Source organism: Mustela putorius, unplaced genomic scaffold (assembly GCF_011764305.1).
Source record: "Mustela putorius furo isolate JIRA1106 unplaced genomic scaffold, ASM1176430v1.1 tig00000174_pilon_pilon_pilon, whole genome shotgun sequence".
NCBI lineage: Eukaryota > Metazoa > Chordata > Mammalia > Carnivora > Mustelidae > Mustela > Mustela putorius.
In genome coordinates, this window is record NW_025421304.1 from 31,074,170 (window position 1) to 31,100,713 (window position 26,544).

General features: G+C 43.5%; 2 protein-coding genes across 5 annotated transcripts; both read left to right on the top strand.

Annotated features, from left to right (window-relative positions):
* The first annotated feature begins 397 nt into the window (after positions 1–397).
* On the top strand, positions 398–7,459 carry LOC101675136 (zinc finger protein 19). Its single transcript, XM_004763497.2, is given in 6 exon segments — positions 398–430; positions 3,309–3,448; positions 4,001–4,113; positions 5,838–5,851; positions 6,703–7,201; positions 7,204–7,459. Coding segments are annotated over 6 exon segments (987 nt in total). The 3' UTR covers positions 7,392–7,459.
* Positions 7,460–7,627: 168 nt separating this feature from the next.
* Positions 7,628–25,057, top strand: ZNF19 (zinc finger protein 19). 4 transcript variants are annotated; one of them, XM_013061910.2, is made up of 6 exons: positions 7,628–7,794; positions 14,238–14,401; positions 17,092–17,156; positions 20,196–20,319; positions 20,849–20,962; positions 23,644–25,057. In XM_013061910.2, exons 3-6 carry the CDS (start codon positions 17,124–17,126, stop codon positions 24,744–24,746), a joined length of 1,374 nt encoding a protein of 457 aa, XP_012917364.1. In that variant the 5' UTR covers positions 7,628–7,794; positions 14,238–14,401; positions 17,092–17,123; the 3' UTR covers positions 24,747–25,057. The 4 variants fall into 4 exon arrangements, with proteins under 4 accessions (XP_012917364.1, XP_004763509.1, XP_004763507.1 ...); XM_004763452.3 differs by having other exon boundaries at positions 7,629–7,794; positions 20,193–20,319; XM_004763450.3 differs by lacking the exons at positions 7,628–7,794; positions 14,238–14,401 and adding an exon at positions 14,408–14,903 and having other exon boundaries at positions 20,193–20,319.
* The last annotated feature ends 1,487 nt before the right edge of the window (positions 25,058–26,544 follow it).

A 26,544-nucleotide genomic window follows, 5' to 3' on the forward strand; every position in this document is an offset into this window, starting at 1 on the left:
CCCTGGGTTCTTTTCTTAAATGTTTGCTTTGTTTTGCTTTTGTTTATTTATATTTTTGCCCTGCTGTATTGTTTTTACCGAGGAGAGATAGCACTACATAGTGGTTATGAATACAGCTCTTGTGGCCTAAATTAATTACTTAAACTTTCTAAGTCTCCTTTCCTTGTTTTGGTAAAATGAAAACAATGGTTTTACATATCCACTAGTATTATAATGAATATAAAGTATTGAGTTCTGAAGCTGGCACACTGCAGGCCTAGAGAGAATGTCAGTTGTTATTAGCAGCTAGTACAGGTTTGCACGTTTAAAGGAAGGTCACTGACTGAGCCAGGCTCACTCTTGGTTCTCTTTGCTTCTTCCCTCAGCCCCTGCCCTTCATTGAGAGGGAGCCAAGGTGATGGCAGCCATGCCCCTGAATGCCTGGCACCAGGTGAGCTGTGACTCCCTCAGATCCATCAAGAAATCTTATTTGAGGAAATGGGAAATAAGAGGAATGATGTGGGCAAAAGTGTTAGAACCAAAGCAGCAGGAAGACCCCGCTTCATCCCCACAGCGTGACTGGACAGTGACAGATTGAGCAGCCAGAGACCCCAGCGTCCAGGAAACAATGGCTGGAGATGGCTAGAGAGAGTGAGGAATCAGAAGTACAGCCTTTGAGGATCTCTGCTGAGCTGGAGAGCTCCCACATTCAGCCCTGACACAGGGCTCCATGAGATAAGAGACTTAGACTGGTGGTGGAGGTATCCAGTGTTCAATAGGAGTGTTCAAGATCAACAAGGTGGCAGGATTCTTGGGAGGTGGGATCAGAGGGATGGTAGGAGAAACAAAAGAAAAAGGGAGCCCATAGCATTTGTCCTCCAAAAAGAGAGCAAAGTTAGAGGCTTGGGATCAGTGAGGAAAGAATTGGTTCCAGGAAGGGCACATGAATGTCTGTCTTGAGAGTCAGTACTTCTGGTTGAGGCCAGCAGCATGCTGCAATATGAAATGTGGTACTAGGTGACAGGAAATTTAATTTCAGAGGAGATCCCCATCAGTCCTCAGGGGCACTGTGACTTTGAGCTAGTCACCTAACCTCTTTGTGCCTCCGCTGACCTCATCCGTCAGATGGCAACAGTGCTGCTCGTTCCGGGTTAGGAGAAAGATTCTGCCAGGTGCCTTTCAGCTCTGCAGTTTGCTGGGTTGTTGAGTGCTGCTTGATGGGCTCAGTCTTCTTCAGGCTTCTTCATGTTGCATCTCGTCATCCATGATCCTATCTCTAGTACCATTCCCAGATCATCCATTATCTGGGTTCCTTTCCATTAGTATGGCTTTGCCTGGAAGCATGATCTCAATGCATCAGTTTATTGTACCCCTTGTACCTCCCACTTCTCCTGCACTTCCTGATAATTGCTAGTTTCCCCATGCCACTATCCGTGGTCACTGTTTTCAGATTTTTATCATTGACTCTTCACTCTCCTTTGTCACCTTATTCATTCAATCCAGGTTCTTTTGTTCCTATCTCAGCACCCATTTGTCCCTTCTTTAGCTTTCCTGATTTTTTTTTTGAAGATTTTATTTATTTATTTTTTAGAGAGGTAGAGAAAGCATGAGTGGGGGGAGGGGCAGAAAGAGAGGGAGAGGGACAAATAGATTGCCTGCTGAGGGAGGAACCTGACACAGGGCTCAGTCCCAGGACCCTGATCATGACCTGAGCTGAAGGCTGACATTTAACTGACTGAGCCACCCAGGAGCCCCTGGCTTTCCTAATTTTATCATCCCTTTCCTGGATATTGTCAGCAGAGCCTCTCAGTAATTTCATTTGTCTTCAATCTTGGGCCATCCTGTCCTCTAACATTTATTGCCTTTAAAACTCAGGCTCAGGTTCTTGAATTTGAGTTTGTTGCTGTATGGTGATCCATCTAAGTGCATTAGCTCACAGATTTGAGGTCAGATTCGCATTTTATAAAGCTCTTTCTATGTGCTGGACAAAGGTAGACTTGGAGAATAAGCCTGGAGTCAGGGATCGCAAGTCGCCATGGTCCAAAGGACAGTTGAGTTATGTGGTGACTCATGATGTTGCATAGGAGTCAGATTCAAGAAATATTTATGAGAGAGAATTGGCAGGATTTGATTACTGATTGCTTGCCAGAACTACGCAATGACTAGGGAGATAGTTGAGAATGATTCTCAGGTTCCCATCCAGGGGAACCAGGTTGAAAGTGTTGCTACTGGCTGAGACTGGGAACCAAAATAATGACCAGCATCAGACTGAGCACTTACCATTTGTTTTTCCTTGTACTGAGCAGGATTAGAAGCACTTTAAGGGAGAGTGAGGGTTCAGAATTGGACATGTGAGAATTATAACTGGCATGGGTGGGTCATTGACATCTGAGGCAGGCATGTGACTGATGCCAGGACCACATGAGACCTTGGAGTGAGGATCATGTTCACATGGGGAAGGCACCAAGGAGACAAGAAGGACCACATCATTGTGCTGTCTGGGAAAGAAGAGTTTGGGCTGGCAGGCTGTTTGATTGGCAGAGGACAGCTTATCCAAGAGGTGTAGAAACAGCCAAGGAGCCACCCAGCAGCAGTTAGAATCAGGAAGCATTTTGTCCTAGGAGGACTGCCTGGAGTTAAAGAGGCGCTCCCAATACCAGAGTTCTTTCTGAGGGAGGGGCTCAGGCAGAGGCAGCATAGCCCCCTTTTGTGAGGGTGGAAGGGTGGATGGCACAACAGGGTTCTGTATCAGGTGAGGGCTTCAGAGGGTGGGGCCCCTTTGGACAAACCATGACTATTCTCAGTAGGTGGCTGTAGGGATTGGGGTAGGCAGGTAGATGTGGACATATAGCAGGGCTCGGTGTAAGTGCAGGGAGCAGGATGGGTAGGCTGGACTCTGATCAGGAAAGTGGGGACGGCAGCAGAGACATCCCTGGGATGTCACCCATGAGAAGTATAGTTGGAGGCCAATCATCTGTTCATAGAGTGTCTGAAAGACCAGAAGGGCAGGTGCAAAAATGAAGAGGGTTTACTTCAGGGAGGCGAATTTGGGAAAGATTTTCTCGCTTCCAGTTTTCTATATTGTGACATTGCCTCTTATAATAGTAAGTCTCATGCGTAATTAGAAGCTTCTCTGACAGTGAAGGGAGTCTCAGAGTTGTTTATTGTAATTGTGGTCATTCATTAGCATTCAGCGCCATGTCCTTTTACTTTTCATTTTCTATCCATCATGGGACTGTCCCTCAGAACCTCACAATGTCCCCTGTTCTCCACACTCTGGCTCTGAGCCAGATGATTGGCTCTGGGGCAGTAGGAATCTCTTGTTTTAGGAGGCAGTGACTTTCAAGGATGCGGCTGTCTACTTCACTCGGACAGAATGGGCTGGCCTTTCTCCTGCACAGAGAGACCTGTACAGGGAGGTGATGCTGACAAATTATGGGAACTTGACTTCCCTGGGTAAGGCTACTTTGCCTTTGGGACTCAGATGCCTAGGACAAGGGTAGGGTGGATTGTGGTGTGAATCTCATAACCTTTTACATATTTCCAGGGGCAAAAACTGCTACACCCTCAGCCTCAGAAGATGTCAGGCAGGGATGGAGGGAGAAGTCTGAGGTTAGTTTGGGTCTAATGTGGATTGGCCATTCTCTGGTGAGAACACTTCCCACCATAGGAGTTCTGTGCAGGGCACCATGGGAAAGAAGTATCTTCTGTTGAAGGTAGTGCCTTCAACTCTCCCAGTGGTCTAAAGAAGACTTCCCTCATTGCTTTTCTTTGCTTGCATGTGTCTCACAGGATTTCACTGACAAACTTTAAGTGATCTTTCATAAAGAGGTCACAAATACTCGGTTTCCTTTTGATCAAAAATCTTGGGTTCCCCATTTTCCAGCCCACTTCTGTGGGCCTTATCCTTACTGAGCTGCTTTGGGGTTTCCTCCTCTGACTGCATACACAGCTTTATGTGGTATCTCAAGAACACTAACATGAGACTCTTTTCCAGTGCCATTTTCTGCTTCCTTTTCAGATACCCAGTTTGCAGACTTGCCCTGATCTCACTTCTGGAAGGAGGGGACTTGCCTTGGGGTCTGGAGCCACAGGACGATCCCCCTGCAGAGGGTACCAGTGATGTCTCTAAAGGTAGGTGAGGTAGGTTTAGAACCATCAACCATAGTCCTTTGTTAGATGCGTGTTTTGCCAGTTTTTGAGCACTTGCTGTGTCCTAAAATAGCACTTCCTTGTTTGAGAAGCTCTGGAGGATACCAGTTACGGTTTCAGAGTTAGAAAGCTAAAAAAGAGTTAAGTACTTTTAAGTACTGTTGGTATATATGCAGCAGGCTATGGGACAGGCAGGAAGGGTTAGATGAATTCCCACCTCGAGTATCAGGTGACACTTCTTCAATGGCAGGCCACATGATTTGCATGCAGCAGATAAGAACACATTGCAGATGGGGTGGGGGAAGATAATCTGGCTGGAGGAAAGGAATATAAGATCCAGTATAATTCCTGGCATAATATAATATCTGGAAAAGGATTAGTGTCTGGAATATATAAACAACTCTGAAATCTCAGCAACAAAAACAAATAAACAACCTGGTTAGGAAATGTGCGAAAGGTATGAAAAGACATTTCACCCAAAGGGAACACAAATGAAAGCATGCTTGACATCATTAGCCATCAGGGAAATACCATTTAAAACCACAGTGAGATATCACTACACTTTGATCACGTATGTCACCATATAATTGTGAAGAGCTTCATAATTTGATGTGCAGGAGAATTACCTGGGGAGTGTATTTTAAAATGGACATTTTGGGTGCCTGGGTGGCTCTGGGTTAAGCCTCTGCCTTCGGCTCGGGTCATGATCTCCGGGTCCTGGGATCAAGTCCCGCATCGGGCTCTCTGCTCCGCTGGGAGCCTGCTTCCTCCTCTCTCTGTCTCTCTCTCGCTGCCTGCCTCTCTGCCTACCTGTGATCTCTCTGTCAAATAAATAAATAAAAATCTGTTTAAAATGGACATTTCTGGGGCCAACCTGTGAGCCTTCATTGTTCTGTCTTTTTAAGTAAGTGTTCAGGAACATAGGCTTAGGACTGAAAGCCTAAGCAGGACTTCCTTTTATCTACTTCTGTGCAGTTGACATGGTGGCCACTGGTCCTGTGTGCTTACTAAACTCTTAAGCACTTTAAGGGGGGGCTAATTCAAATTGAAATGTCCTTTAAGTATAAAATACCAGATTTTGAAGGCTTAGTAAAAAAAAAAAAGTGTAAATGATCTCATTGATAATTTTTATGTTGACTTCATGTTGAAATAATGTTTTAGATTTATTGGGTTAAATAAAATACATTATTAAAATTAGTTTTACCATTTTCTTTTTACTTTTTTAATGTGGCTCCCATAAAAACAAAATTACATATGTAGCTTTTGTTTATGGCTCACATTATATTTCTTTTAAACAGCCCTGCTCTACTACAGAGCATATCCTTAAGCCCTCTTATTTAGCCAACCATGCATAAATATCGTAGGTGTGTCTAGAAAAGCCTAGAACATAGAGGTTATGGAAGATAACCATACACTTCTGAAGACTTCTGTCCTAGGGAACTTATTGCGTGGAAATAGGAAATGAGAGAGCTGGCAAAACAACATGGAGCAGGAATAGGGACCCCTGCCACAGTGACCTTGCCACTAGCAGCATATGACATAAGCCCATGATTGCTATGTTTTAAAAATATTAGCTGGACATCATATATAATTTGATTGGACTGTGGGGGAAATTAAGGTATAAAATCCTGTTACATTGTTACTGTATTGCAGTTAGTAACTTCAGAGGCCTGCATAAGGGTAGGGACAGGGTGATGCAGGGATAGACAGGATTGTAGAGGTGTCAGGGTAGCACTGGTAAAGCTTACCAGTAAACATAAATGAGTCTTGATATGGTGATAAGCACAGTAGTATTATGCCATGAAATTTGAGTTTCTCTGGAACATACAGCTCCCTGGGTATAGCAGGCTCTTGAGAATGCAACTGTGATGTTGGGACAAGGTCAAGGCTGGGATTATACAGGGTGTCAAAGTCTGGAAAGCTAGGCAGGCATACATAATGGTGTCAAAGACATTTTAATCTATTAAAAAATGCATCTGCTTCCAGACTTTATGATCACCCTGTATATGTGAGAGTCCTCCAGATCCGTGGTTTTCACTAGGGCCAGCCACTTTTGTTCCCCCAGGGGACATTTGGTAATGCTGGGGACATTTTTGTTCAGGATACAAAGGAGGGCACTGTGCGGTCTCCTGGGCCTTAAAGCAAACCATGTTCTCCCCTTTCTAAGTGGTTGAGCGGTCCCACAAGTCCCACAACAGCATGTACTCAGCCATTTCTAACCGTTAGATGGCATATGCTCAACCCTTGTAGCTCACCAGGTGTTGCTTCTTGCTCTTAGATTCTGTGTTTCTTCCTCTGTGAGCATTTTCAAGCATTTACTTACTATGAAGTCACAAGTTATTGGGGACATACAGGGACAAACTCAAAATCTCATCTCCTCTTCCACAGCTACTATTTTCTGCTTATGTGATATTTGGCTCTTCCAGTTTAATAGGTTTCTATTTCTGGCAGGCTACATGGAGGTTGGGATTATAATCTCCAAAGGCTCTATAACTTTAGTGCTCTATTGTTTCCAGAATAATTCTCAGGTGGCATATGTCTTCCATTTCTCATGTCTGGAATGTTGCCGAGACCAACATTGACAGTGAGTCCACATCAACTCAGGGAATTTCTGAAGAAAGAGGTGTGATGATATCACATGGGCTGCCACAGAGTGTTTCTCTGGAAAGTGACTTTCCAGAGACATGTGAACCAGAGAAATACCAGGAAATCCCCACAGTGAAACATACTAGAAGAAAGGATGAGAGTATCGTCTCTTCAAGGAAACACTTCAGATGTGAGGAGTGTGGGAGATGCTTTTCTTCTTACTACGTTAGACACCAGAGAATCCACACTGGGAAGAAACCCTTTGAGTGTAATGATGGTGGGAAATCCTTTAATGGCAATTCTTCATTAATTCGGAACCAGAGAATCCATATTGGAGAAAAACCCTATCAGTGTGAGGAATGTGGGCGAGCCTTTAATAATAGTACAGATCTGATCAGGCATCAGAGAATCCACAGTGGAGACAGGCCCAGTGTCTGCCAGGGGTATGGAAATGGCTTCCTCAGTAGTTCTGAGTTGGTTATACACTAGAGTGGGAGAAACTTTATGAATTTAATGAGTATGGAAAAGCTTTCACTGTTAAGTCAATACTAAGTAGGCATCAGAGGATCCACAGTGGAGAGAAACCATATGAGTGTCTCAAATGTGGGAAAACCGTTGGAACTTCCTCCGCTACATCATCATGTATGCTCACCCTAGAGAGAGACCTGTCCTGACCTCGGTTCCTTTGGTCTCCCAGCATTTTTTACCCCCTTTTCATGGTAATTACCCTTCTGCTTTTTTTTTGGAAAGCCACTCAGCTCTCACTCAGCAGTTGATGTGGTATGTAGGTGGGGCTTGCTACCCCACTGCAGGGGCGCAACGTGTGGCCTAGTCTAACCCATCTCTACTGTTCCTTCCCCTGCCACAGTGTTGGGTTCAGGTGATGAGGCCCATCTAATCAGGTGCTGAACCTACCAGGAAGCAACATTTCATTCTACTGGACTCTAGTGTTAGCCTTGATCCATCATGAAGGGTGAGAAGAGGCTAGCCCTGCATATAAGAGAGAAATGCAGAGAACCAGATCTACCTCTGGGTGTTTCAGTGACATGAATCAACAAATTTCAGGTTTTTGCTTAGGTAATTTTGAGTTGGGTTTTCTTTCCTTGGTGATACTGATCCATTTCAATGTCTCACATGTTTCAAAGCCTTCAGAGTTAACATAAACTTAATTTGGTGTCACTAAGTCCATGGTATGCAGAAACCTTTCATACGTATGGTATGTTGGCAACACTGTAGCTGTGATTTTGATGATTTGTGCAGAGGCACTCTAGTATGAATGTGGGAAAGCCATTAACTCTCAGTTAAGGCATGTTAACATTCAGGTATCCCAAATGAATGGAAGTTACAGCAATTTAAGCACTGAAATGAAAATTTCAAGTTACTATAAGTGCTTTTCTTTGTTTTAAGTAGGATCCCTGCCCAAAATAGGACTCGAACTCATGAGCTAAGAAGTCATATGTTCTACTGAATAAGCCAGCCAGGTGTTCCTTCAAGTTACTCAAAAACTAAATCTTGGGGCACCTGGCTGGCTCAATCTGTTAAGCATCTGCCTTTGGCTCATGATCTCAGGGTCCTCGGATCGAGCCCCACATCAGGCTCCCTGCTCAGTGGGGAGCCTGCTTCTCTCTCTCCCTCTGCCGCTCTCGCTCACTTGCTCCCTCACTCTGTCAAATAAATAAAATCTTTAAAAAACAAAACAAAGCAAACAAAAAACTAAATTCTATCAATGAATATTCTGTAGGGAAGATGTATGTATTAAATGGGAAGACTTGTTTACTTCCTACTCAGTTTCTGACAGAAGTGGATGCTGAATTTTTAATCTTATTTTAGATCTTACCAGACGTTTCCTTTTTGACCTATCTATAGTTAATTATACTAGTGTTTTCCTAATATTTAGTCATATTTATATTCTCATAATCCTAGTTGGCTATGGTAGTATACATTTCTTTATATCTTGCTGGATAGTATTTGTTAGTATATTTAGGATCTTGTCATCTATATTCATATGTATGAGTGCCCTGTAATTTTTTTCCATCTTTGTCAAGATTGGGAACTGACTTTTATGAGATTGCTAGAAATAGCTAGGAGGCTCTTCTTTTTCTGTACATTAGAACAGTTTCAAAAGCCTAGCAATTATCTGTTCCCTGGAAATTTGGAGAAAAGTCCACCTAAACATGCGGCTGGGCCAGTCGCTTTAGTTGGGGGTAGCATAGAGGACAAGAGATCTTTGATTACTTTATCAGTTCCTTCTATGGCATTGATCCCATTTCACTTTTTCTTCTTGAACCAATGTTGGTAATTTATAATTTCTTCCTGACATTTCAAATCATTAGCTCTCCCTTTTACCCAGACTATCCTATTTTTAAAAATATTTTCAATATATGTTCCTTAGCATTCCTAAATCTGTTGGTCAGCAAAATCTGTATGAAGAGTTTTTATTACTTACACATTTGCATGCAAAATCTTGACATTCATCCTTGTAATACCTGGAATAACATGGCTACCCTGACCTTTGATTTGGTTAGGGGACTCTAATAACCAAGGAAATGGTCTTGGTTATCCGTCTACAGCTTTGAGGATTCCTCAAACTTGATACTGTCAGCATTTGGGACCTGATGATTTTTTGTTGATGCTATCCTGTACATTGCAGGATGTTTAACTTACCCACTGATCTCTCCCCACTAGATACTATTTGTAACACTCTGCCTGACCCCAGTCACGAAAATTGAATTTTTGTCCCCTAATCTAGAGAGATCATAAAGGTATATTTTTGTAAAATTAGGAACAAATCCTCTTCTTTGCATGCATGTCAGTCTGTACCTTGTTTTGTTCCGTGCCTCCCCGTACTATTGCCTGCTTGTCAGGACAGTTCTCAATTCCATATTACCTTGCTGTCTGCAGTCTTGCCTTGAGAAGACAACTTTATCAACTCCTTATTTGACAGCAATTTCCCCAGTGGGGAGGACATTGGGAGGTCATCTTTTAGTAATGGACTTAAAATTGTGCAGAGATTTCCAAAGCGATTCAAACAAGGAAATGGTTGAAGTCACTTGAGTTAAAGTTTGTTTCAATTGTTGCCTCCCCAACAGAATATTAGTCTTTTATTGTTATAGCTGTTCTTTAATAAACACTAATAACCAGTACATTGTGTGTGCTTTCCTAGGCTAGGTAATTCCCATTAACTAGGATCCTCCCAGCATCCTTTGAAGTAGATACTGTTACCTTGTTTCAGTTAGGAAATTGAAGAACAAAGAGGTTAAGTAGGTTGCCCAGAGATACAGCAAATAAGTGTAAGAGCAGAGACTCAAACCCAGGCAGTCTGACTTAAGAGCCCTCGCACTATTACCCAGTATTGCCCTCCTGTCTCCACTGCTTGTTGTTGTTGTTGTTTTTAGTTTTATTGTATGATTGACATATAATTGAGTCATTTTATTCACTTCTGCAAAAGGTTTTGCTGGGATTTTGATAGGATTGCTTTTAATGTATAGATGAATTGGGGAGAATTGACATCTTAACAATATTTTTCAGTCAATGAATACCACATCTCTCTGTGTATTAGGTATTCTTTCATTTGTCACTATTTTGTTGTTTTCAGCATGCATATCTTGGGTATATTTTTAGATTTATACCTAAATATTTTGTGATTATTTTGTGCTATTGTAAATGGTACTGTTTTTGAAAATTTATTAAAATTGTATTTGTATCATAGAAAAGATTACTATTAGAAATTTCAGTTTCCAACAATTAATTTTTTTCTTTTTTGTACCTTGACTTTAATTCTGTAACCTTGCTAAACTCACTTGTTAGCTCTAGGAAATTTTGTAGATTCTTTGGGATTTCATTTCCTTTCCTTTTCTTTCTTTCTTTTTTCTTTCTTTCCTTTGACAGAGAGAGAGAGAGAGAACACAAGCAGGGGGAGCTGCAGGTGGAGGGAGAGGGAGAAACAGACTCCACACTGGCAGTGATCCCGACATGGGACTCGACCCCAGGACCCTGGGATCATGACCTAAGCCGAAGGCAGACTCTTTTTTAAGTTTATTTTTATTTTTATTTTTTCAGTGTTACAAGATTCATTGTTTATGTACCACACCCAAGACTCCATGCAGTAGGTGCCCTCAATACCCACCACGAGTCTCACCCATCCCCCCACCCCCTTCCCCTCTAAAACCCCTGAAGGCAGACTCTTAACCAACTGAGCCACCCTGGTGCCCTGGGATTTTCTGGGTAGACAGTTATGTCCTCTTGTAAATAGTAACAGTTTTATTTCTTCCTTTCCAATATGTATGCCCTTTCTTTTCTGGCCTTCCTTGTACTTGTTAGGGCTCCCAGTACAGTGTTGAATAGTAGTGGTAAGAGCAGACATACCTGCCTTGTACCCAATCTTGGAAGGAAGGCATTCTTTCTGTCACCATTCGGTATATTTTCAGCTGCAAGGAAACAATCCATACCAAATCCTATGTCTTTGTAGCCACTGCAACAAAACATTGAGTTTTAACAGTGCCTTTTGGGGCAGCCAAGTTTTGTGTGTGAAACTTAAGTTCCACTATAACTTCAATCCATTTGTGGCCAGGCTTTTCAGAGAGCTGGGAGAGAAGTTGATATTTCCCCCACCACTTTAAAGTCAGGAATAACAGCAAATGTGTCGTGATCTTGTGCTATATTCTGGGTCCCCCGACTTACAGTGCTCTTAGTCTAAATTTAAGTTAGATAACATAGGAGTTAGAGGGAGAGCCGGTTATTGAGGCCATGAAGTGACCAGGACAGGAAGTGGCCTCTATTGGAATCTGGGGAGTGGCCAAGGCTTTAAGATAATTATGTTTGATGGTAGATACCACAATAGACCTGGGTATGAGTATACATTTTCTTGTAAGTGGTACAATAGAACAGTACCAGTTAGCTATTTATTAACCCTGAAGACTCAACTGGAATACCATGTGGGCAGCTGGGAGTGGAAATTACTCATCTTTTAAGCAAAAAGAATTTCAGGTGGCTAGCTTTTCCCCATTCTAATGATCCTAAGGACATTGGATTAGAGTCTTGGACAGGGAAACCCAGATTGCAAAATCCTGCTGAATTTCTCTCTAACTATCAAGAATAGTATGCACTCTGATTCATGAAATGTGACTATGCAGGAAATAAGTAACACTGCTTAAGTTCTAATTCTCCCCCATAAGTCACCTGTGACAGTAATTGTTCACCTGCCATTCACCTGTGACAGTAATCTTGCTATATTTACTAAATAGTTTGAAGGAAAAAAAAAGACTTGCATAAAAATCAATACAATGTCATGGAGAAATAGGGCACCTAAGTTCAAGTCTTGGTAGGACACATCTGCTAATGCTCATGGCCAGGGTTGAAAGATGACACAATATGTAGTTTGTCCAAAGCACTTCAGAGTACAATTCAAATCACACCATCTCTCTGCTTGGAGTAGTCATTGACCAGAGATAATTGAGACATTTATCCTCATTGGGGTAGTCTTTTGTTGTTGTTGTGGTTGAGTTTGTGCAGATTAAAAGTATAGCAACCTTCTTCCCCAAGCAAATTAATCAAGCTCTTCCCAAGTCTTGCCACTCAGTAAACACATAGGTTTCCATTATTCTAAAGACTAATAAAATTACCAATGATAAAAACTTTGTTTCGTGTCCAGATTTAATGGACATTATAGAGTAAATGCCCAGAATAGGCAAGTCTGTAGATCTGAAAGTAGATCAGTAGTTGTTTGGGAATGGAGGAAAGCTTCACATGGGGGTTGTATTAATTTTCTGTTTGCTGCTGTAACAAATTACCATGAACAGTGACTTAACACACACTTACTCTATGTGTTTATTAATTTATCTTATAGTTCTAGAAGTCAGAAGTCCAAAATGTGTTTCACTGGGCTAAATTCCAAGTGTTGGCTAAGGAAGGACTATTTTATTGCCTTTTCTAGTTTCTAGAGGCCACTTTTCTTGGTTTGTGGCTCTTTTCCTCTAGCTTCAAAGCCAGCAATGTTGGGACAAGTTTCTCTCAATCTGTTCCAGTGACCTCTTCCAGTGATCTCTCCACTTTTAAGGACTCTTATGAGTATACTGGGCCCATCTAGATAATCCAGAATAATCTTATTTTCAAATCAGCTGATAAGCAATTTAATTCCCTCTGCAACCTTACTGTTTCTTTGTTATGTAACCTAACATACAAGTTCTAGACATGTTTGAGGAGACCATTACTCTGCCTATCACAGGGAAGATGGAAAGTGAATGCTAGTGCTGATGGTTACAGGGTTTATTTTTGGGAATGATGAAACTGTTCTAAAACTGATTGTGGTGATGGTTGTGCAATTCTTTTAATATACCTAAAACTACTAAGTTGTATACATTAGTGTGGGATATGAATTACATTTTAATAAAGCGTGTGTGTGTGTGTGTGTATGTATTCAGTATTTCTAGAACCAATTTCTATAATCTTCCTGCCTGAGTCCAGCTCCTCTTCCTGAATTCCTGAATTAACTGAGTCTTAGTTAATGACACCTTCATCTACCACGTTACCCAAACTTTGTGGCTAGAATAGATTGCTCCCTTTCCTCATATCTGTTATTTGATCTTTAAAAAAAAGTCTCCACTGTTTTCACTTCCTAAATAGTTCTAAAATAGTATCCCTTCTCAATCCTGGTCTTTCTTAATGTGACTGGATCTTTACCCCTGAGGACAGGGGTTTTTTTTGTTTGTTTGTTTGTTTTGTTTTGTTTTGCCTATCTATCTCTTTGGCATTGTGATGACATCTGTGGACCACTCTAAAACTAGTTATATTAAAATATGGCTCAGTGAGTTAAAGCCTCTGCCTTTGGCTCAGGTCATGATCCCAGGGTCCTGGGATCGAGCCCCACATAGGGCTTTCTGCTCAGCAGGGAGCCTGCTTCCTTCCTCTCTCTACCTGCCTCTTTGCCTACTTGTGATCTCTCTCTGTCAAATAAGTAAATAAAATCCTTTAAAAAGAAACTTTAAAAAATAGTTAAATGGTTTAAAAAAAAATCTGGGGGTGCCTGGGTGGCTCAGTGGGTTAAAGCCTCTGCCTTCAGCTGAGGTCATAATCTCAGGGTCCTGGGATAGAGCCCCTCATTGGGCTCCCTGCTGAGCAGGGAGCCTACTTCCTCCTCTCTCTCTGCCTGCTTCTCTGCCTACTTGTGATCTCTGTCTGTCAAATAAATAAATAAATAATCTTTAAAAAAATTAAAATTAAAATCTGGGATACATTAGTATATGTGTGCCTTTACCACTGTGGTGAAAAGAAATGTCAAAATCTAAAGGTGAGCCCTAATAACAACGGTGACAATTTCAAATTAGGGATGAGAATAGCTTATATTTTGAGATACCTGCATTAACTGTGATATGATATGAAAATATCTGTGATTTCTATTGGTGGCAAAGTCACAGGTTACTGCTGATAGTAATGAGGTTTGTTGCCAATACATAATCGGAGGAAATGCTAAATTTCAGTTAGAGATCAGCGAAAACAACAGTCGACTTTCTCTGCCATTCAAGGTCTCCGAGGACCGCTGGTTAAGAAGCCCCCGCCCCCCGGGGCCCGAAGCCTGGGGACAACCGAGCGGCGCGCTCCAGCGTCCTAGAGAGGAGCTCGTGAGTCTCGGCGACAGGGCCCGCGGTGACGCGCTTCCGGTCACGCTGCACACTGCGCCTTTTCTGAGGTGAGTGGTGGGCTTCGTCGCCGGGCGTCTCTGCTAGGGGCGCACCCTTCGCCCTTGGAGGAGGCTGCCTCCAGCGTCCCGGAAACCGTGGTGGAGGGAGGCGGAGGCTGGCTGCCTGCCGGCCAGTGCTGCCTTCCCTTGGGTGGCTTCGCTCGCCCCAGCCCACAGCTGCCGCTTTGGGACGAGGAGCTGTGGACGGAAAGTAGGCGCTCTGTGTGCGCGACACGGCTGCGGAGCGCTGCGCTTTGGCTCCACCACTACCTACCGAGCCGCTGCCTGGCAGCTGCGGCTCCAAGTTCCCGGGATGCGGCTGGAAAGGAGCCAAGCGTGGGCCCCACCCTCCGGGAGCTTTCAGTTTGGTGGGAAAGTCACATAGTCATCAAACGTGATCGATTGACGCCACCTGCCTGCAGCCCAGTAGCTGTGGCCTGTTGCTTTCCGGCTCAAGACCAACTCCTTAACGTGTGCACAGGTCCCTGCATGGCTCCCATCTTCTACAACGGTACACCCTCGTTTTGCAGCACACTCTTCTTTGGCCATGCTACAGCCTTCTTGGCTTTTCACCACCAGAACATGCATTTTTTGTTTGTTTGTTTGTTTGTTTAGATTTTTTTTTTTTATTTGACAGAGATCACAAGTAGAGAGAGAGAGAGAGAAAGAGGAGGAAGCAGGCTCCCCGCTGAGCAGATGGAGCCTGATGCGGGACTCCATCCCAGGACTTTGGGATCATGACCTGAGCTGAAGGCAGAGGCTTTAACCCACTGAGCCACCCAGGCGCTCCCAGAACATGTGTTTTTAACTTAGTTAATTCCTATCCCTAAGTCTTCCCATCTAGGATAGGTTTCCCTGGTACTAATCACAGTTGCGATCTTTGTTATTTATGAGAATCTTTGATTTGTATGTGTCCTTCCTTTAGTCTGGACAAAGCTCCATGACAGAAGGTCACACCCGTTTTTCCTCTCTCTACTGTATCTCACACTTGGCCTGGAGTGAATGAAGTATATGATAAATGTTTGTTGAGTGAATAAAGCACAAATTAATGCAAATGTATAATCTCAAACTGGGAGAGGTGGTATACATCTCCGCTATGAGCGGAGATTCTAACATGGGAAACTAACCTGGTTTGTAGAGGACAAGCTGAAGGATGATCTAGTATTATCTAGGTGAGCTAGGGTCAGGCTGCTGGAGAGTATTGTAGGCGGACCCTATCAGTTACAAAGTTCCTAAGGTTGGAGAAGAGTAGTTCATACAGAGGCAATAGTGGGTACAAAGGCCCCGAATTAGCCCAGTAGAGGGAACTGAAGGAAGGCCAGAGTGGCTGAACAAAGGAGGGGGTGGCACAAGATGAGGCCAGCAGAAATGACAGCATGCAGTGAGGTTAGGGAAGATGGTGGCGTTGGAGCACAATATGACTGCTTAGTAAGAATACGAAGTGTTGGGGCACTTGGGTAGCTCAGTTGTTAAGCATCTGCCTTTGGCTCAGGTCCTGATCCCAGGACCCTGGGAACTAGCCCCGCATCAGGCTCCTTGCTCAGCCGGAAGCCTACTTCTCACTCTCCCGCTCCCCCTGCTGGTGGTTCTGCAGTGTCTCTCTCTCTCTGTCAAATGAATAAGTAAAATCTTAAAAAAAAAAAAAAAATACAAAGTGTCTGTAGGGGATGATATGGTTAAAGTAATTACCTAGCATTTTGGCTTGGTGAGGTGGCCTTTCACGGTCCTTTGCTAATCAGTCAACCACTGGGTCCTAGAATGGAGTGGTGAACAAAAAGAAAGACTTACTCTGCGATTCTTTTCTCTCGATTTTCTTGGTGACTGTTCCATATTAACCTCAGAATCACTGTATCAGGCTCTAAAGGATCCTTTTGGGATTATTACTGGAAGTGATCTAGTGTAGTTAACTGAAAACATGACCTTTGGAATATGGTACATCTGGTTGGAATCCAGGTTCATCTACCACCTTGTGACCTTGGTAAAGAAATATTCTCATAGCCTTGTTTTCTCATTTGGGAAAAAGAAAATTCAGAGCATTAAAGGGGAGACTGAATGAATTTTACATCCAATGACATTTTTTTCCTTTTTAGGTTTCTCTCTAAAAGTTTTGAGTTTTTAAAAATTTTTATTTATTTACTTGTTTGACAGAGCACAAGAGTGCGACCAGGGGGGGGGGGGGGTGCGGATCAGAGGGAGAGGGACAAGCAGACTCTGCGCGGAGGCATCGGGGGGTACTCAACATGGGAGTAGATCCGTGATCCCTAGATCCTGACCTGAGCTGAAATCAAGAGTTGGATGCTTAACAGACTGAGCCACCCAGGATCAGTTTATTTTTTATTTTTTTAAATAAAGCCTGGGTTTCCTCTTCTTAGGTTTTGCTCTTTGGTCTTTGCTTGTTTTGCTCGTTGTGTACTCCTGTTCCCCTGTGCTTACATCTTACCCAGGACAGGCAGAATGGTTCGATGGTGGTACCAGCTCCGGTGCCTGAGGGCGAGTTACTTACCCTTTCAGAATCTATTTCTTCCGAAGTCACACTTCATTTTATGGAGTGGGGTGAAGGAAGAAATACATGCCACTTCTCCAGTGGGCATTGGATAAATGATGGCTGCTGTTGTTATTGGCCCCAGGTTTGTTGGTTTAAAGGAGAGCCTTTGACTGGGCCAAGCTCACTCATGGTTCTCTTTGCTTCTTCCGCACAGCCCCTGCCCTTCACCGAGAGGGAGCCAAGGTGATGGCAGCCATGCCCCTGAATGCCTGGCACCAGGTGAGCTGTGACTCCTTCAAGTTAGCCTTCAGAGATCTAATCTGAAAGAAATGGGTCAAGAGAGGGATAATTCTGGCAAGACTCTTAGAACCAAAGCAGCAAGAAGGCATCTTTTCTTTCTCTCCTGTAGGACTGGATGTTGATGGTGAGGGGCTAAGCAGCCAGAAGCTCGGCAAACACTGGCTGAGGAAGTGTCCAGGGAATCAGTGGTCTCCTGTTCTCTAGCTCTCTGCTGAACTGGAGAGTACCCAGGTTCAGTAGGGACCCCCATGGAGAGATCTCTGAGAATGAGGGACTCAGGTTGGCCGTATAAGTATCCAGTGTTTGGTGGAAGTGATTGAGATCAGTGAAGTTTCAAAGTTCTTGGGAGGTGGGGGCAGAGGGCAAGCAGGAAGAAGACAAGAAAAAGGGGCTCCTAGCCTTTGTCCTCTTAAAGAAGTTTGGCTTCATAACCAGGGAAAATATATCATCCTTAATCTCAATATTGCTGGCTAAGGTGAGGCACCAGCAGGCTGTGATGGGGGAAATCTGCGCTAGGATGGGACACCCATCAGGACTCTGTGGTCTTGAGCCAAATGGTTGAACTCTGTATTCTGATGGACTTTCATTTGTAAAGTGAGCATTAAGTACTTCACATTTGTGGAACTGGGAAATTGATTTCTTGAGTTGTAGTTCACTTTTTAACTGGGGGGTTGCTAGGTGTTGATTATCATTTCCTCTTCTTGGGACTTATTTATCCAGTAACTTAACATCCATGAGTCATATCCCAAGTCCCAATCCTGGATTTCTGACATCTTGTAGGTCCCTCTCCCTCACTTTAATCGATGCAGTATCTTCCCGATAGCTTCCACCCTCTAATGATCTTCTGTAAGTGCTAGTGAGTCACTGGTACCACCACATCACACAGTCCTGACCACTCAGTTTCCCGATTGTTAAGCGATAGTTGACTCATTCTCCTTTGATACCACTTCTAGAGAGGCACCAAGTCCCAGCTCCTCTGCCTGCTATCTCTTTCACTTGTCCCATATTTTATATTGCCATCATTCATGGTTTATCATTCCTTTTCTGGGATTTTTGTTGGCAGATCGTCCCAGCTAGTTGCTCTGTGTACAGTCTCATGCCTTCCTCTCACTACTTATCACCTGATGAAGCTCAGTGTCCTGAGCTTTGGTTTTATCCTCTAGTCCAGGGTTCTCAAACTTTAATGTGCTCCAGAATCATCTGGAGGGCTCATTAAAGCAGAAATTGCTTTCAGGTGGGGCCTACCAGTTTGATTTCCAAAAGGTTTTCAGATTCTGCTCCTGCTCCTGCTCCTTTCCCCTTCTTTCCCCTCCTTCTCTCCCCCACCTCCCCAGTCCTCTTCCTGCTCCTGGTCTTCTCCTGCTGCTGCTTATGCTCTGGGGAACCACACTTTAAGAACCACTGTTGTAGTTAGTGCTGACTCATTAAGTCATTGAGTTTAGTGGGTCATGTTGTCATTTTTAAAATAGATCATTGTATATGCTGGCTGAGGATGGATTCAATGCAGGACAGCCTGGAATTGGAGCTATTTTAGTGTCCCCAGCTGTTGAGCTAGGGTACTGATTGTATGATGGTGAAGAAGAGTCAGATTCTGGAAATATTTGGGCAATGAAACTGGCAGGATCTGATTACCTGCTGCATATGAGAAATGGGGAGTGACTGGAGTGAGTTAGTCTCGGGTAAATTTCAGGTTGTAGTGTAGGTGTCCGGGCCGAAATTGGTACTGTTAGCTGAGGGAAACAATATTGTCGCTCTTTGTGCCGATTAGTTTATATGAGTTAGAAAAGCCAGTTTTGGTTGGAAGATAAATTTGGTGTAGTTGATGGGTCAGGCATATTAGGTCACCAGGGAGTGCTGGAACTAGTAGAAGATGGGGATCTGCAGAATCAGTTGAGGCATTAGGAAGTTGGAGGATATTCATTGCATGTTCAGGTAACCAGGTTGATACTAAAGTCTAAGGAATAGGTAGAGGGTCTAAACCAGATGCTGGCACTTTCTGGGGAGGTAGAGCTGGGGCCGTCAGAGAAGGGAAAGGAGGGGCTGTTGGAAAATCTTGAGACTTGGTTGGTAGAAGCAACTGTAGATTGTCTTGGAGGTATAAAAAAAGCAGCTAAAAGTGCTGTCCAGCAGCAATTTGATTCCAAAAGCAGATTCTCCCAGGAAGACCCATCAGGAAGTCCATCAGAATAGACTGCTCCAGGCGGCACTAAGATCTCTGCTAGATGTTCTTGAGTACAGGCAGTATAGCTCTTCAAACACAGATCGGGATTGGATGAGACAGGCTCATCAGAGCAGACCATGATGCTCTTCTTGTTAAAGTGGACTTGAGATCTGGGGCAGAATGAGCACTTGTGGGCGCCTAGGTGACTCAGTTGGTTAAGCAACTGCCTTTGTCTCAGGTCATGATCCCAGAGTCCCAGGATTGAGTCCCGCATTGGGCTTCCAGCTCCACGGGGAGTCTGCTTCTCCCTCTGAGCTTCTCCCCTCTCGTGCTCTCTCTCACTGTCTCTCTCTCAAGTAAATAAATAAAATCTTTAAAAAAAAATTTAAAAAAAGAGTGAACATTTGTCAGGTACAGATGGATTGATTACCTGGGCACTGAGGCAGTGAAGGGGGAACAGGTAGGTCCTGACATGCTACCTGTGAGTGGGAGTCTAGATCGATTGAAGCTAATGGCCATTCGTAGGTGTAACAACAAAATATTAGAAGTATTTATAAAATCAAAGGATTTGCTTTGGGAAGTTTAATTAATGGGAGATTATCCAAGGTTTTTGAATGTTGTCATGTTATGAAATATTATATTTCATGTCCTAATGGAAGCCGTTCTGTTAATGAAAGAAGTTTTGGATTTTGGGTTGTAGAAATAGTGATTTAATGGTCCAACATCCAGTTTCTTCCCTTTTTCTCATTAGCTGTCCCTATTAGGACCCCTCATTCATAGTGTCCCCTATGCCCTGTACTCTTGTCCCTGAGTCAGAAAATTGGCTCTGGGGCAGCAGGAACTTCTTGTTTTAGCAGTTGGTGACCTTTAAGGATGTGGCTGTCTACTTCACCCGGACAGAATGGGCTGGTCTTTCTCCCACACAGCAGGCCCTATACAGAAGCGTGATGCTGGAGAATTATGGGAACTTGACATCCCTGGGTAAGCCTGCTTTTCTTCTGGAACTCAGAGCTGTCCCTTCCTGTTTCCTTCCTTGTTCTCTCCTAATAGGCTGGGTGTGCATTGTGGAGAGGGAGTGGTTGTCTCTGGTATCCTCCACTCTGGCTCCAGGGCTGAAACCAAATGACCCGCTTCAAAGGTTGCTGGGTAGGGAGAGATCTTGGGTCGGTTTGGTCGCAATTTATGGAATTGTTGTCTCTTGGTAAGAGTACATCCCATCTTCTAAGGGGCTCTGCACAGGAAGGAGGACATAGTTTTCATAGCCAGAGCTAATTTCTTAGCTTGTCTAGGGAAGGGTGTGACCCCCTCCCTGTGTGTGTAGGATCTCACTGACTTATCTATTCTTGAAGTAGGAAAGGATCACAGATGCTTGGTTTCTTGATCAAATCTTGGCTTTCTCCAGTCCTGAGCCTTGTTCTGTGGATCTTATCTTACCGAGGCCCTTGGGGTTTTCCTTCTTTTGACGCATTGGACACGCAGCTGAAAGGTGCCGTTTTCTCCCCCTTTTCAGGATACCCAGTGCCCAAACCTGCCCTGATCTCACTTCTGGAGGGAGAGAATTTGCCTTGGGGCTTGGAGGCACAGGAGAACCCATCTGCAGAGGGGACCAAAGACATCTGTAAAGGTAAGGAGGAAGGTTTAGAACTGGCAACTATGGAACTTTATAGAGCCCTGTATTTTCAAACAAACCATGCTGGGTAGAATTTAAATAAATGGTTGATTTCTCTTATAAGTAAAATACGAAACCTTTCCCATTAATTTTAACTCTTAACAAGATAACAGGCTCCCCTTAGGGTTCATGTAGTTTTTGGATCCATTACTCCTTTCTGAGTTTCAGCTTTTCCTATCTAAGTGGTTCCCCCTTCTTTGGACAAGATGGATTTGTTCACAGGTGGTTTCCAGCACTTGCCATGTGCCAAGCTTTGTTTAAAAAGCTCTGGAGGATACATGCTATGGGGATAGATGTAAAGAACTTTTAAAAAAGTGTGTTAAAAGCTGTTGTTTGTATATAGGTAGTGGGCTGTGGGAGCACAGCAGAAGGAGAAGTTGAGAAGTTACCAGCTCAAGTAAGCTGCTTCAGTGGCAGGTTTTATGTTCCAAATTTGACTTACAACAATGGATCCCATGTGGAAAAAAGGAGTGGCCTAAGAAAAGGAGTAGAGGATCCAGTAAATTGTTTGGGAGAATTTTGCAGTTTAATGTTCAGGGACAGTCACCTGGAGAGCATATTTTAAAATGGGTATTTCTGGAGCATTATAAGTATTTGTCTTTTCTAGTAAGCAGTAGAAGAGCATGAAGCTTAGGACTCAAAGCCCAAGTAAGCTTTCTAGAATCTGAGGTTGGCCTAGTCCACAGTATACCCTGACCCCCTTTACTCAGCCAGTGGTGTGGATAAAGGTAGTTGCTGTGTCTTAGCCACTCAGCCTTGTATTAAAAATCTAGAATGCAGGGTGTGTGGTGGATCTGAGGGCTTTATCCTTTATTTTATTTTATTTATTTTTTTTGACAGACAGAGATCACAAGTAGGCAGAGAGGCGGCAGAGAGAGAGGTGGAAGCAGGCTTCCCACTGAGCAGAGAGCCCGATGTGTGGCTCGATCCGGATCCTGAGATCATGACCTGATCTGAAGGCAGTTTGAAAAACACTGCTGTAAGAAAAGGTTGGCTGTGAAGGGGTGATCATTAAGCCCAAGTGGATATGAGGGTCTGCAGAAGGAAACGGTTGGTAATGAAGAGGAGGGATGAGAGAGCCGGTAGCGCAGTGAAGCTGGGAAGGGAGGAGACGGCAGGAGGCGATTGGGAAGCAGGAGAGGTAAGAGGGCAGCAGATGGCTTGGAATGAGTGCGGTAGAAATGGAAGGGAAAGACCTTGAGGGCACTGCATCTGGGCAGCTTTGTTCTTTCAGCAGGAAGGTGGCGGTAATGGCTAGGAAGGTGGTGGCTTGGAAGAACTGCTGTGGGGATCCTGATCTAGATGATGGCAGATTATAGGGCAGCAGGAAAAGAAACAGTATTTTGGTCATTGATTGCCCAAGTCCTGGTTTTATAAGTGAGCACCCTAGTAGCAAGAACGAGGCAGGGTGTAAAGAGCAGACCGCCAGGTCTCAGTTGTGATCACTCTCTTCCATACTGCTCGTTGCCCTGTTCACTTCAGTCTCCAATGTCTCCTCTCCCACCGCCTGTCTCCAAGGGCTCTTACTAGTTTAACTCACACTTGAAGGATGAACTTGATTAATGAGCAGAAGAGTCCCAGGTAACCCAAATTAATGTTAAAACAAAATTAGTCCAGCATTTTATATAAAACAGATTGACTTGGGGACACCTGGGAGGCTCGGTTGGTTGAGCATCTGCCTTTGGCTTGGGTCATGATCCCAGGGTCCTGAGACTGACTCTGGCATTGGGCTAGTTGCTCAGCAGGGAGCCTGCTTCTCCTCCTGCCTGCTGTTCTCCCTGCTTGTGCACTCTCGCTCGATCTCTGACAAATAACTAATCTTAAAAAAAAAAAAATTAGATTGACTTTAACAGGTAAAATGGCACCCAGTCTTGGAATACGAATGCCATTTTACAGGTGGCTGTCTTCTTTTTCTAAAATGAGAAGAACTGCTCTGCAGTCTTGCTGTATCTTGCTGTATTCTTCCTTTCCAAATAAAGTCTCTGCATGTTTGAGATTCAGACTTTTGTGAGAGTCTGATAACAAGACAGGAATTTCCAGCAATTTTAGGGAGTTCGTTGTCCTCTATGAACCTGCAGTGAACAACTTTGGGGGGATGTCCTGCAGCTGAGAACCTCTGAATGGGATTTTCTTCTCTCTCTGGCTTGTCACAGCCTAGTGCCTTTAATGCTTAGTGTATCCAGGCTTTGGGACCATTTGAGTGTATGAATTTTTTAAAAGAACCTTTTTCCTTCATCACCTTTGTATTCTGACTCTGTTCTTTTGTACATTCTGACTCTGAGTCTCGCCAGCCCCAGTGTCACCACTTGCTCTTAGGGCCTGTGCCTTTGCTATTTTGTAGGTCTATGAATATGGTAAGGTGGAAAGATAATAGAATGTACCAGAGAGAAGTTATTCAAAAAGTCTGGAGTCTGGAAAACTTTAGGAAGCAACCTGGTGGTGCTGTGTATACCAATACCCTATGTCTCCTCGACTGTTCTCTCTGTGATATTTGGCACTTTGATTTTAGTAGCCTGGTCTTGCTAGCAGTCCAGTGTGGGGGTTGGAATAATAATTTCTAAAGGCTCTGTAATTTCCAATACTGTTTTGTTTCTAGCATAATTCTCAGGTGGCATTTGTGTTTTATGTTATATTAGATACTGAGACCAGCGTTGGCAATGAGTCCACATCAACACAGGGAATTTCTGAAGAAAGAGATATGATATTGTCACATGGGTTGCGGAAGAGTGCTGTTCAGGGAGCCAACTTTCTAGAAGCCTGTGAACTGGAAAAGCACCAGGAAATCCCCACAGTGAAAAATATTAAAGGAAAGGTTCCGAGAATGCACTGTGCAAGGAAACCCTTCAGCTGTGAGGAGTGTGGGAAATGCTTCAGTTATTTTTCATATTATGTGCGACACCAGAGAATCCACACTGGGGAGAAACCCTTTGAGTGTAATGAGTGTGGAAAAGCCTTTAATGGCAATTCTTCATTAATTCGGCACCAGAGAATCCACACTGGAGAGAAACCCTATCAGTGTGAAGAGTGTGGGCGAGCCTTTAATGATAACGCCAATCTGATCAGGCATCAGAGAATCCACAGTGGGGACCGGCCCGATCTCTGTGGAGAGTGTGCAAACAGTTTTACCAGCAGTTCCGAGTTTGTTATACATCAAAGAATCCACACTGGGGAGAGACCTTATGAGTGTAATGGGTGTGGAAAAGCTTTTGTTGGTAATTCACCACTACTTCGACATCAGAAAATCCACACCGGAGAAAAACCCTATGAATGTAATGAGTGCGGCCAGAGCTTTGGAAGGACGTCCCCTCTTAGCCAACATCCGCGTATGCACACGGGAGAAAAGCCTTATTCTTGTAAAATTTGTGGGCAGGCCTTCAGTTTTCATACAAAATTAACTCGGCACCGGAGAGTTCACAGTGAAGAGAAACCCTTTGACTGTGTAGATTGTGGAAAAGCCTTTAGTGCTCAGGAACAATTAAAAAGGCATCTGAGGATCCATATTCAGCAGGCCTCCTATTTGTGTGATGCGTGTGGAAAAGTCTTCACAGGCAAAAGAAATCTTCTTCAGCATCAAAGAAGCCATACTGCAGAGAAAGCCTATAAGTGTGTCAAGTACGGAAAAACCTTTAGGTCTTCTTCCAAGCGAGGTCATCATGAGCGTGTCCACCCTGGAGATAAACCTGTCCTGGACATTTGTCATTTTGGCCTCCCAGAGTTTTTCACCCCGTTTTACTGGTAGTAGATTACTGAATTTGCCTTTGGCTTTTTTGTCTTCCACTCAGGAGCAGGATGTGTGACACAGGCCCGGCCCAGCTGCACATTCCTTCCCCTTGGCTGTGGCTGGTGGTTCAGATGTCAGTAGTTTACCCAGCGTGGTCCAGTCACAGTTGCAGGACTTGGCAGGAGTTACTAGGAAGAAATACTCTCCTTTTACCCCCTTAGTCTTAAAGCTGAGAGGAGCTCTTGGACATTTGTGTACAGATTTTTGTATGAAAGTTTTCGTTTGTCCTGAATAAATGCCCAGAAGTGCTGGGACATGTGATAATTGCATGTTTGGTATCCGAAAAAACTATTTTCCAGTGGGACCGCACCATTTTGTTTTACATTTCCATCAGTAACATATGAGTGATCCAATTGCCAGCATTTGGTGTTGTCACTATTGTTTTGTTTCAGTCATTCTGATAGGTATTTATTTTTTTTTTTTTTTTTAAAGATTTTATTTATTTATTTGACAGAGAGAGATTACATGTAGGCAGAGAGGCAGGCAGAGAGAGAGAGGAGGAAGCAGGCTCCCCGCTGAGCAGAGAGCCCGATGTGGGACTCGATCCCAGAACTCTGGGATCATGACCTGAGCTGAAGGCAGCGGCCTAAACCACTGAGCCACCCAGGCGCCCCTGATAGGTATTTATGTTAATGATATTGTGGTTTAATTGCATTTCCCTAATGGCTAATGATGTTGAACATCTTTTGTTATCCGTGTATCTTCTTCAGTGAAGTGTTTCTTCACATATTTTGCCCATTTTCCGATTGGTTGTTCTTTTACTGTTGAGTTGTTTTTTTTTTTTTAAGATTTTATTTATTTACTTGCCAGAGATCACAAGCAGGCAGAGAGAGAGAAGGGAAGCAAGCTCTCTGCTGAGCAGAAAGCCCCATGCAGGGCTTGATCCCAGGACCCTGAGATCATGACCTAAGCCGAAGGCAGAGGCTTAACCCACTGAGCTATCCAGGCACCCCTGCTGTTGAGTTTTGTGAATTCTTTATATATTTCAGAAGTACAGCAATAAGTATGGGCTAGCACTTGTTGGATATGTGGCTTGCACATATTTTCTCCTACTCCGTAGCTAGTCTTTTCATCCTTTTAACAGGATCTTTTGTAGAGAACATTTTTAAAATTTTGATGAAGTCTAATATATCCATTTTTCCTGTTACGACTAATGCATTTTGTTTGCCTAGCCCTAAGTCCTAGGACTTAGGAAGGAGAAAGATTTTCTCTTTCATTTGTTTCTAAACATTTTACATTTATATATTTATAGTTTACTTAATTTCATTTTACATTTATGGCCGTGATCATTTTGGGTTTATAAGTTGTCAGGTTGAGATTCATTTTTTTCCCTATGAATGTCCAGTTGCTCCACCAGCACTTTTTGAAAGAGTCATGAATTGCTTGCGTACTTTTGTAAGAGAAATAAGCATATTTATATGGGTCTATTTCTAGGTTCTTCATTCTGTTCCATTGATCTATGTATATATTCCTCTGCCAATAATATACAGTCTTGATTGTTTAAACCACATAATACTACTTGAAATTGGGTAGACCTATTACTTTTTTTTTTTTAAGATTTTATTTATCTATTTGACAGATAGAGATCACAAGTAGGCAGAGAGGCAGGCAGAGAGAGAGAAGGGGGGAAGCAGGCTCCCCGCTGAGCAGAGAGCCCGATGCGGGGCTCGATCCCAGGACCCTGAGATCACGACCTGATCCGAAGGCAGAGGCCTTAACCCCTGAGCCACCCAGGCGCCCCGACCTATTACTTTCA

Bases quoted from the DNA above. Each gene is read 5' to 3' on its own strand.
- ZNF19 (XM_004763450.3), top strand. From the start codon at position 14,882: ATGGCTCCCATCTTCTACAACG. The intron at 17,157-20,192 runs GTGAGCTGTGAC...TTCTTGTTTTAG, and splicing joins CCCTGAATGCCTGGCACCAG to CAGTTGGTGACCTTTAAGGA. The intron at 20,320-20,848 runs GTAAGCCTGCTT...CCCCCTTTTCAG, and splicing joins TGGGAACTTGACATCCCTGG to GATACCCAGTGCCCAAACCT.